Source organism: Nanorana parkeri, unplaced genomic scaffold, assembly GCF_000935625.1.
Source record: "Nanorana parkeri isolate BGI_ZX_2015 unplaced genomic scaffold, ASM93562v1 scaffold711, whole genome shotgun sequence".
Classification (NCBI taxonomy): Eukaryota; Metazoa; Chordata; class Amphibia; order Anura; family Dicroglossidae; genus Nanorana; species Nanorana parkeri.
Genome location: NW_017306979.1, coordinates 567364 through 579254, shown reverse-complemented (window position 1 = coordinate 579254; position 11891 = coordinate 567364). Strand labels below are relative to the sequence as shown.

Below are 11891 nucleotides of genomic sequence, written 5' to 3'. Positions count from 1 at the left end.
ATTGGAGCAGATAAAATCTGGAGCAGCTGTGCATGGCAACCAATCAGCTTCTCTCTTCGGTGTGTTCAGTTAAGATTTAAAAATGAGAGAGAGGCGCTGTCTGCTCCAGTTTTAATAAATTCCCTTCTATGCGTTCTGTCTTTTATGCTCATTTCATAATACCTAATGTACTAAATGTCCTTGGAATATATTATTTACATTTTGGTCTATGCTTTTTTTAAGGCCATACAAAATCACCTGGGGGAAGAACTGCTTCAAGAGCTTATTAACTTCTGCCTGAGTTATATTGCAATGCTCAAACTGCCTAAGAAACGGTAAATAATAGCATGTTTACAGAAACTTGAAAATTCACCATAAAAGCTGGAGAAGTTCTGTTGCTAATGACTTGCACTGAAACATACAGTGTGAAATTAAGGTCTATCGTTAGTGATACTAGAACTATCAGAACCTAGAATATATATATGAGAATGACAAATAGCACCCATACACTGCCTGATAATCAGATTGAGTATTTATTAACCTAATCTGGATGTATAATGGGTGGAGAAGACTTTGGAGGCTGCTAGATATGGTTAATTAAAGTGTTTAAAAACCTAATGGTGACATGTATAGAGTCATTAAGTAAGTTATTTTTCTTTCCATCGATCAATGTTGAAATGTTGAAACCTAATACCCAGTCAGTTGCATTTTGTCATTCCTTAAAAATGACCCAACCAGTTTGTGCTGCTCACTCTAAAGTCAATTCAGGTCAGGTGGCAGGATCTCTCGATGTATAGACATCGGAAGGCATAATGTTTTAAGAGGCAAATGAATACAACCTTCATATGACAGTATTAATACCCTATTATTAATGTATTATTAACACCAGGGGTAGCACTAAAGCCAAATCAGCATACGTGGTTAATATGCGACCCATGCGGGATGGGCGCCTCTGGGATCAGGGGCAGCCTGGGCCAGGCGGCAGATGCAGCAGGCGCCTGTGTAGTTTACTGCGGCTGCCCGTCTATCCAATACTGCCCGTCATGCTGCTATTCCAGCACCTGATAGCTCTAACAGACTTTAGACGAGTGTGACTGCAGCACAGGAGAGTGCGGAAATTTACCCCAAGACAAGACACTCTCTGCGCCTCCATCGCATAAAAACTTTTTAATAAACAAATAAAAAAATGGTATAAAGGTGCTCACAAAGGAAGAATAAAAACAGGCATAAAAGGGTCAGAACGAAAGGTGCATATCCACCGGCTGTTTGTCTTCCCTGGTAGTGAAGTGGTTTAGGCGTTTCAGAGGTCACGCCTCCTTCCTCAGAACCAAATGCCAATACCAAACTTACCCCAACTTGCTATTTATTGTCAAAAGTGTCAAATGACTGAGTTGCAAGGGAAGGGTATGATAGACTCACTGGTCTATCAAGATATTGTGGAGGAGGCAAGCGGAAAGGGAGGTCTGAATAGGTTAAAGGGGGGGCTGGTCTGAGATCTCAAGGGCTTAAAAAGGGAGGGGGAACTAATCTGAGGCCTGAAGTGTAAAAAGTGGGGGGGCCACCAATCTGAGGTCTGAAGGAGTTAAAGGAGGGGGACCTGATTTTAGTTCTGAAGGGGTTAAATGGGGTACTAATCTGACATCTGAAAAAGTTAAAGGGGTGTACTGATTTGAGATCTGAAAGGGTTAAAGGGGGGAAGGAACTAATCTGTGGTCCCAAGGGGTTAAAGGGGGGACTGGTCTGGGGTTGTGAAGGGATTAAAGAAAGGAAAACCAATCAGAGGTCGGAAGGTGGGGGGCTGATCTGAAATCTGAAGAGGTTAAAGAAGAAATCTGGGCAAAACGTTTATTAACCCTTGCAGTGGGGCTACCCCTGCACTGCAAGGGTTAACTGCTCCTTTTTTTTCTAGGTGCTAGACAAAAAGTTATACTCACCCGAACTGCTGAGGTGTCTCCCTGCTTCTCTTGTCTCTGAAGCCTGACTATCTCTGGTGCTGCAGCATTGGAATGTTCCTTGTCAGCAGCCTCACGTCTATACAAAGTGAATAGAACATGATAATTTACAGGTCCTTAGACCACTGCAGCGGAGGGGAAGAGGGGCTGGAAGGACTGGTCTAAGAGCAAGCCGGTTCCGCAGTTCGGGTGAGTATAACTTTTCTTTTTTTTTGCAACTAGACAATGAGCAGTTAACCCTTGCAGTGCGGGGTAGCCCCACTGCAAGTGTTAATAAAAGTTTTGCCTGGAGTTCTTATTTAAAAGAGGGGAGATTGATCAGGTGTCAAGGGGTTAAAGAAAGGAGGGAACTGATCAAGGCGGGTTGAGTTGAGTTGTTAAAGGGAGGGGGAAGCTGAGCTTACGGATACTCATGGTGGGGGCATCATTTTTCCCACTGGCACCAGACCTTTTCTTTCTCTTGCTAATTCCAGGGATATTTTTTTACAATTTTTCATCCCACTAATGTTGGGGCATTTGTTTCTGACCACTGACACTGAGGTATCTTTTCTCCCACTGACCATTGGCACCAGACATTTTTTGTTCTACTGACCTACATTGGGCATTTTTTCTACACTGAATAATTTTTCTGGACATTTTTCCCACTGATCACCAACCCAGGGAAAGTTTTATTTCCTTTTCACTGACCAGCATTGTAAGGGCCGCTGTGTTAAATAATACTGCCAACTTCTGTCTCTTTTCAAAGGGGCCCTTATATTTACCCTGTCAGAGCTCTCTTACAGCTCCTTCTTCCTCTGCAGCCGCACCGAAATCTAAAGAGTTGGTGTTCTATCAAAGTTTGTGACTATGTTGGAATGTGTGTCCAGTGACTTGGTCGCACATGCCAACTTAATCTCGCACAGTTTTACAGCGGTGGAATGTGTGAGCGCCCATTAGGTCAAGCATTCCAACGCTTTATTGACTGTTCCAGGGCAGATCGGCTCACTGCGCATGTGCAGGAGAACCGATCATCTGCATTATCTTATGTGCCTGGAACGACTGATCGGTCTCAAAAGTCACTTCTATCGGATTTTCTGAGTGCCACAGAGGGGGGTAATTCTCAAACAGTAACTGCAGTGTTAAAATCAGCAAGCGACGCAGACATATTTTTTAATATATCTACGGCGCTCGCTGATTTTAACACTCCTGAAGTTACTGTTTGTGAATCACCCCCCTCTGCGGCACTCACAAAATCTGATAGAAGTGACATTTGAGGAGCAATCAGCTGTTCCAGGCAGATGACGTAATGCAGATTGGTTCTCCTGCACATACGCAGTAAGCCAATCTGCTCTGGAACAGCCGACAAAGTGCTGAAATGCTTGACCGAATGGGCGGTCTCACATTCCACCGCTGTCAAACTGGGCAGGATTATGTTGGAATTTGTTACCGTGTCACCGGTCACACATTCCAACGTAGTCAAAAACTTTAATAGAACAGTTGGCAATATCACCCTCTCCTTCATGTGGCAGTGATTGGGTGTAGCAATTGTCTTTTATACCTAAGCACTCTCACAGGAGAGGAGGCGACATGGCCTGCCATACTTGTAAGTCTCACGTTTTGTTTTACCCGCTGTGGAGGAGGAAGGAGCACTAGCAAGCTGAGTAAAACAGCGTCGGGGGGTTGGGATCAGAGACATTGTCAGCCAGTGGCATAACAATATGTGGCTGCCATGGGGCCTGGGGAAGGAGGGTTCCTATTAAAAAGGGGTTGATTGGGAAAACTAATCTGTGAGATTGCCAGTATAGAAGGGCTGAAGTCAGACCTCAGGATTATCTAGTCACAGATCCTCCTCTATTCAGTAAGAAGCATTACCACAAATCTCAGAGTTTCACCTCTGTTAAAACCTTATAGATGGGCTGAGGTTTGTGGTTCTACAAAGGTTTAATGAAGCTAGATTTTAACGAAGTTTGTGTTAGGGTTGAAGAGAAAGTGTGTGCAAGAGCTTTAATTATTTTATCATAATATAAAAAATCAATATGGATATTATTATTATTAGTGCTACTATAATTTGTACCCCCAGCACTGCTCTCTGCTGCTTGTCCTTGATACATACTGCATGTTAAGATCAATGTCACATATTGTCACAGTTCACACTGCCAGTTGCTGCAGAGAGAGTTAGCAGGGGGCCCCAAAGTTTTGCTATGGGACCCCATGATTTGTAGTTATGCCCTTGCTGTTAACAAGATATCAGCAGATATTTCCACTTTTGCAGTCATATTGGGATAACTCCTATTTTATAGTTATTACATGTTTCTCGTTTACAATGCAAAACCTTTTTTTCTAAATTGCTGCCTGTACCATACATGCACTGTCCTGAGGGCCCGTTCACACCAGATGCAGTGCGTTCCGGCCTGATTCTAGCCAGAACGCACTGCCTAGCATTGCGGCCGGAGGGCGTGGCTACGGTGCAATTCACTTCAATGGCCCGCCAGGCCCCCTCCTGCCCCATAAAAAATTGAGCTGTCTGGCAATGCTAGAATCGGGCCGGAACGCACTGCATCTGGTGTGAGCGGACCCTTAAAGAAAAGTTGTTCTCTGAGTTTTACTGAGTTTTGCTCTGGAATGCAAGGGGTGCTGGGCTGGTCATAAATAACCCTTTCTGTACTGTGCTGAAAGATCACATTACCAGTTGTTAACCAGATTTGAACAATCTCTTTTCTAACAAAGGATTTACCCTTTCGCTGCCAAGCCCCGCCAAACATGTTTGACCTCAGCTGGCCAGACCATTTTTGCAATTTTTCTCCTTTTTTAAAAGTTTTTCAACTACTGCGTTTAGAGTTTGTAAAAGACTTCCAAACTATACATTTCCAAAAAGCACAGGACCAGTAGAATAAAAAGATGGTGCTACTAATTTTGCAGATCAGAGAGACAATTGCGCAAATGTTTGTCAAATGAATATTAAATCGATAAAAATACACAATTAAAGCAATAACAAAACATTAAAATCAGTATCAGCGCATACAAAAAAAACAAAATGTACATGATTCCAACTAAATTTAAAAGATAAAATTGTGCTGAGTTAATAAATAACAAAATTAATAACAAATAAATAGCAAAACTGTAAACAAGCAACTTATGCTAAAAATCTGTGTTGTGGTAACTCCTGATCTACAATGCTGTTTGTCCGCTGTGTGTGTTGTGAACTTGTGATAAATTGATGCAGGCATAGATTTAATCACAACAAAGAATAGTACAATGCACGCAAATGCGTCACAACATTTTTCCATGTGCTGCCACACAGTTGAATTAATATTACTTTAAAAATAAAAAAATCAAGCACTGCAATGTGTTCTAAGAATGCACTGCAACATATGTGCATGACATACACCACAATATGTTGCACGTGTATGTTATGTGTGTGGCAGGGGGTTGTTTTATTTCTTTTTTAACTCATTGTTTATTTTATTTATTTAATTGTCGGGGGCTTTAGGGAAATATAAGGGGTCTAAACGGACTCCTGACATTTTCCTTTTGAAATAGAAAAGGAGATTGACGACACAGAGTCCTCAATCTCTATTTCTACAGCCCCAGCACTAAATGAACAGGAAGCACTCAGTACAGAGGCTTCCTATTTATTCACAAACTGAGGAGGCATAGTACTCCCCCAGTTATGAATGGACAGGATGCCTCTGTACTGAGTGCCCCTGTTCATTCATAAACAGAGCACATAGTAAGTGATAACTATGTCCCCAATCATAAATGAACAGGAAGTGATGTACAGCACTTCCTGTTCATTCATAACTATGGACATAGTAAGATTACAATGTCCTCGGATATTTACAAACCCCGAATGATCTGTACTGACTGGTACTGGTTTTATTCTGCACATGAAAGGATCAGCAAATATTTATCATATTTGCCGATCCTCAGCTCAGCATCAGTGATGACAGATATTCTTGTACAGGGGACTTTCAGGGGGACCCTTGTGTTATAAGTTTATAGGAGAAGGGTGAAATCCAGCGACGTAAGGCATACAGTTGTAGCCAGCTGGAAACGGTTATGTTCCGCTGTGTGCCTTACGTCGTTGGCAGGGAAAGGGTTAAATATCTAAAAGCCTTGCATGTTAATGAGGGGGAAGCTATGGAAGTCTGTCCCTTTTCTTTCTATTGGGACAGGCAGAGTTTCCCGTCAAGTTTGCCAAACTGGTATCATTGAGAAAATGGAAACCGCATGCCTCTGCTTTTTTGAAAATGTGAAAATAATGGTGTTAATCACCAGCAGGTGTCTGTTACATAAGCTTTCAGAATAATCATCCGGACTAATAGACAAAGATCGGCATTGGCTGAACAGTCAGACCACCAAAATGTGAACCAAAGCAATACTCTTGCTGACGCTTTTCAAGGGATATACCCTCTTCATCAGAGCAATGCTATTTTGCTCGGATGAAAAGGGTATATCCCTTGAAACACGTCAGCAAGGGTGCCTGCATTCCGGTCCAGTGCGATCTGCAAAAATAGTGCTGGTGCGGGCGATCGCACTGCGGGTGGGGCGTGTAGCTGCGGTGCCATTGACTTCAATGCACCGCCACACCTCCTCCTGCCCCTGAACGGAGGAAGCCGGCCGGAATGCGATTCAGTGCGTTCCAGAGCGCTCTGGAGCGCACTGTTTATGGCGTGAACCAGCTCTGAAATAGACCTTAAACCTATAGCGACTGGTGTATGCGGTACAGGGTGGTTGATAAAATTAGATGTAAAGTGTTACATAGCCTGCCATACAAAATGGTCTAATTTATTGATATTAGCTTGCCTTGCTACAAATGCCTCTAGCCTTCCCTCTTAGAGCCTCAGTATGTGCATTACCCTAATAATTTTTTCAAAAATGTAGATGATTATTTTGTAATTATAAATCTGCATTATCGGTAATTATCTTTACATTTTACCATATTCGTCCACAGAGGAACCTTCATTGAATTTCGTAATGGAATGTTAAACATCTCACCTATTGGCCGTAGCTGCAATCAAGAGGAAAGGATTGAATTTTCGGAGTTGGATAAAGTATGTGATTCAACTGCATGAGAATAATAGCTAAATTAATCTTGAATTTGTCATACCATAATGCTAAGAGCCAAAAAGAAATATGTTAGTAGTGGCTTGACATTGGCTACAAGTAGACTTCTCCACTGAATTACCATTTTTTCTGCTTTTCTTAATATTCTATTTTTTTTTGTATAATTTATTGAAATTTACAATATACAAGAAAAATAGCATACACCTCCATTGACAAAATAACAATATAATCTTACAGAACAAATCACGTTAAAACAAATACAACAATAAAAAAAAATAAAAAAAACACCACCATCATGTTTATAAGTTCAGATTTATAGGATCTAGACTCATATTCATCAACATTCAATTATATATAAAATTAATTTTCAAAAGTCCTATTTACCTAGGATGGGGAAAAAACAGAAGGGTTTTAGAGACTTTTTGGTTGATAAATACGTTTTGCTGTGTAAAAATCACATGCACCTAGTGCGTGCGTGTGTTTAGGTTAGTAAATCACCCCCTATATGTCTCAAAATTTTTTACCAATTCTTTATATATAACACCCAAAAACTCATGTGTATTTAAAATTCCATGTGTGTGAAAATTATTAATAATATATTTTCTCCTCCTCCTCCCCCCCTTCCCTCCTCCCCCAATTCTAATAAAATATCTCTAATATCTCTAACCAATGTGAATCGAACACCACATCCATAAAAAATGAACACCTATATAGGAGCCTCATTCAACAATATCAATTGAACAAACCCCACTAAATAGCCACAAAAAAAAAAAGTTCATGCTTTCAAACCATGATAACTAGAAGGAGGAAAAATTGCCCAATTAAGAGGGTCTAGGTCCCGCCAAGGAGACCATACCTTTTCGAACTTTGACATAGAATTATTCAGCCGTGCTGTAAGGTATTCCATGTTATAGACATCATGTATCCTCTTAAAAAGGTCCAGATTAGAAGGTGCAACAGATTGCCGCCACATTTTATTGCTATTAAACGTCTAGCTGCAGTGACAACAGGATTCATGAGTTTTGAATATGTTATGGGCAAGCCTGAAATAGGGAGGCCCAAAATCAAATGAACCGGGTCTTCCTGTACATCCACATCTAACATTCTTTTAAATAGAAATACAACTCCTTTCCTGAAGGGGCGTATCCTGGGACATTCCCAGTAAATATGAAATAAAGTACCTAAATTCTGGGAACATCCCCAGCACTCAGCAGGTATAGACGGATTGATCATATGTAAAAATTATGGTGTGTGGTACCAATGGTAAAGAATCTTGTACTGATTCTCTTTATAGAGAGTACAGATAGAGGTCCTACTCGCGTTAGATCATATCCCCTTCCCTTCCTCCATATCCAACGGCCGACCCAATGCTGCTTCCCACTTAAGCATATATTTATGTTTGGGAAAGTTATCAAATGAAATATTGTTAAGTAACTTATAAATATCTGAAATGAGACCTTTACGAACATGTCCATCTATGCACAACCTTTCAAACGAAGTGAGTGTAGAGAAAGTGAAACCATTAGAAACAGAATAAGCAAAGTGTTTAATTTGAAGATACGTGAAGAGAGACCTCAGTGGAAGATTATACTTAATACTTAGGTCAGAGAAGGATAAAAGTGTATGTTCAGATCTGTGTTAAAGATCCCTAAACCTAAATAGTGAACTGTGTGACCAAGGAGATGCAACGTGATGTTCCAAGGTAGCTGGTAGGAGTGGTGTATAAAGAAATGACCGCATCTGAGTGGTAGGGGATGTCAAACCAAATGTAATCCCTGCGGAATGCCAAATATTTGTGTTGAGTGTGAGTCGTAGAAGTAGTTGTACAAGGCGATCGAAACATCACCGAAGAAGGCCACAGCAAAGAATTAAGATGAATAGGAAAAATCCATAAACTTTCTATCTCCGTCCAACGATTAGGGCATTGAAAGGAGGCCCAAGAGGCTATGTGTCGAAGATGAAATGCTAAATAATATTTTAAATAATATTAAAATAAAAAGAGTATTCTCCTTATAAAAAAGATACCAGACCAGCAAGTTTGGCATGCCCAAAGAATAATATTCCATGTTGAGGAGTTACAAAAAAGACTGCCCAATGATTACTGCTCAATGGAAAATAATCCATGTAATTCTCTACTGCACCTCATGGGCATAAAGGAAGCTCAGGAATGTTGGATTTTGTTGAAGTTTGAAGTTTTATGTGCAAATTATCTGGCTGTGAGAGCAGAACTTCATATTGGTGATACTGAAAGGAACACACTTTTTAAAATGTAATAATTAATAAAAGGAACAACATGGTTTTTTATTTTATAGGAACTAACCTTGGCTCCAAATTATTTTCTATTGCAATAGTGCAAGGGGACGAGTTATAGATCAGGATCACCAATATCTACAGTACATTGCTATTCATTTGTTCAAATATTATTAATATATAAATAAACAAATTCATAAATATTTGGTTTGATGAACAGCATTGTGTTATAGACTTGATAATGATTCTAACCTGTCGGAAATAATATATGCTTTGCATGGATTCTTAAAGTATTTACAACGCTGATAATTTTACTCGCCTGTCCTAAGGTACCCTCAGCCATTAGATAACTGTGGTCCAATACAACTGATATCAACAATATTGAATGAGCCTCATTTCTGTAGGTAGCAGCTATTGACAGAGCTGAATTTCTTTTTGCACTTGTGATCGTTTTCCCTATTATGAGTGATGGGGTTCTCTGAATATTTTTCCTCACTACACTACCATGTGCATCAGTGATATGAGCAGGGCTTGAAAAATCCACTCGTCCTCTCGTCTGTGACCAAAGGTGCAGACATCCAAAGGTGCAGACATCTTTTAAAATAATGGTGCATACAAGTGCCTATTACTGTGTCCTATTAAAGTGCTGAATAAAAAAATACATAAGAACACATACTCAAATTTATCTTCAGGCACTTTAACCCCTTCGTGACGGGAGACGTACAGTGTACGTCTTGTCACTTTGTGCCTATATGACTGGCCACGTACACTGTACGTGACGAGTTATATCAGGCTTTGTAATGCCGGTATTTGCTGATTCTCAGCATTTAACAGTCATTCATTAATGTCTCAGTATTGAGGCATTCATTAATGAAATAATTAAGCTTTTTGTAAAAGCTTCTTCCTTTCATTAATGAAAGAATGAAGCCGTTACATGCTATTAGAGGACCGCAATTTGCGATCCCGTATTTGACAGCTCAAAATAGCAGAGAGGCAGCAGTGACTCACCTCACCTCTCTGCTATTTGTTTTGACAGCTCGAGAGCCCGATGTTTAGATACATTTCACTGAAAGGATACAATGTATATCTTTTGAGTGAAATGTATCATTTCTGATCGTCTAGGCACAATCAAAGAGCTTTTAGTGAGATCTGAATCTGACTAAAGTCAGGATCAGTCTCTAAGGTTATTATTAGCTGTTCCTAAGTTTGGATCAGCCTAATAGCCAAAAATAAAATAAAAAAGTTAATTTATCAAGCTGTCATAGTGATTGCTTGATATAAACTGACAAGAAAAAAAAAGTTTTTTTTATTTTATTTTTATTTTTTTTACAAAGTGTAAAAAAATTAAAATAAAGTGTAAAACAAAATTAGGAAAATATAAATTATATATAAATATATTTTTTATACTATAATTAATATAAAAAAATTCTAAAAAAAAAAATAATAATCAAAACTTGTGAAAAAAGTGTTTTCTTCTAGTTTTTTTCCTCATTTTTTTTATTTTATTCAAACTAAGTGAGGGGTTAGGTACACATATGTGATATAATTATATAGCCCTATCTGTCCTCTAAAAAACAATATATAATATGTGTGGGTACATTTAGTAAGAAAGTATATTACTGCTGTGGAAGAATCACACAGCAAAAATGTAAAAAATGTGTCAGTCATTTATGAACAGAACCTGAAAACTAGCTCAGTCATGAAGGGGTTAATAATGTATTTCTAAACTTATTTCTGCCTACAGAAAGAAAGAATCAGAGAAAAATTTGTTGCAGCTCTGCAGAATGAGTTTGCAGGCAAGGGACTGAGATTTACAAGGGGTAAGTAGCTTACATTTATTAACTTGTCCTGGAAAATCTGTCTGTTTATTATGAGCATCTGCTCTGCTTTTCTTGGCAAGAAAAAATATAAATTGTCCCCACTACAGCATGATTTTCTTCTGTTTTTGTCCTTGTGCCATGCTGAACTAACTGCCATTCATTTTGTTGCTGTGGCTAGTCCACACAAGGACATAGGCCTCTTTCATCTTTCATCAGCTTACCATTAGCTGATATCACAGTAAGGCACAATATGAATAGCGTGTTTTCAGCAAGACTTACTTCAGCAAGACAAAAACTCTTACTGGCCAAGATACAAAATCCCTATACAGGTTGCTAATATGCCACTAAGGGGTCTATTCACGAAGCTGCCGAAGGATCTGGCCATAGCTTCGGCCGATCCTTCGGCTAGCTTCTGCCCCAGGACCCCTTCGGTTCAGTAGAACCGAAGGGGTGCTGTACGGGCTATTCACAATAGCCCGTACAGCTCCCGATCATGGCCGAGCGGACAGCTGGGACAGCCTGCTTCTGACAGCTGGGCGGAGCCAGCCGTGAACTTACGTCTGGCTCCGGCCACTTTCAGAGAGATCAGCGTCGCTGGTTACCTGCTAACCAGGGACACTGATCTCCAAACAGCTAACTCTCCCTGGCGCCCCGGGAGTCTCCTGCTCCCGGCCGCCAAGGAGAGAAACACTGCTGTGTCTTTTTTTCTTTATTCTGACACGAGCGATGTCAGAATAGAAAAAAAAAAAAGAATTTTCCCATTGAAAACCATTGGGACATTACTATTGGCTATTTCAATTTGCAATAGCCAATAGTAAACTAGCATTGTACCCGCCCTCTGCTG

General features: G+C 40.0%; 1 protein-coding gene across 1 annotated transcript in view; it reads left to right on the top strand.

Annotated features, from left to right (window-relative positions):
* The window catches only part of PMM1 (phosphomannomutase 1), a 56396-nt gene that overhangs the window by 32143 nt on the left and 12362 nt on the right, over nucleotides 1-11891 (top strand). Inside the window, exons 4-6 of the mRNA XM_018563922.1 lie at nucleotides 223-314; nucleotides 6865-6964; nucleotides 10972-11047. Of these exons, the coding sequence (XP_018419424.1) occupies nucleotides 223-314; nucleotides 6865-6964; nucleotides 10972-11047 (268 nt within the window). The remainder of the gene's footprint in view (nucleotides 1-222; nucleotides 315-6864; nucleotides 6965-10971; nucleotides 11048-11891) is intronic.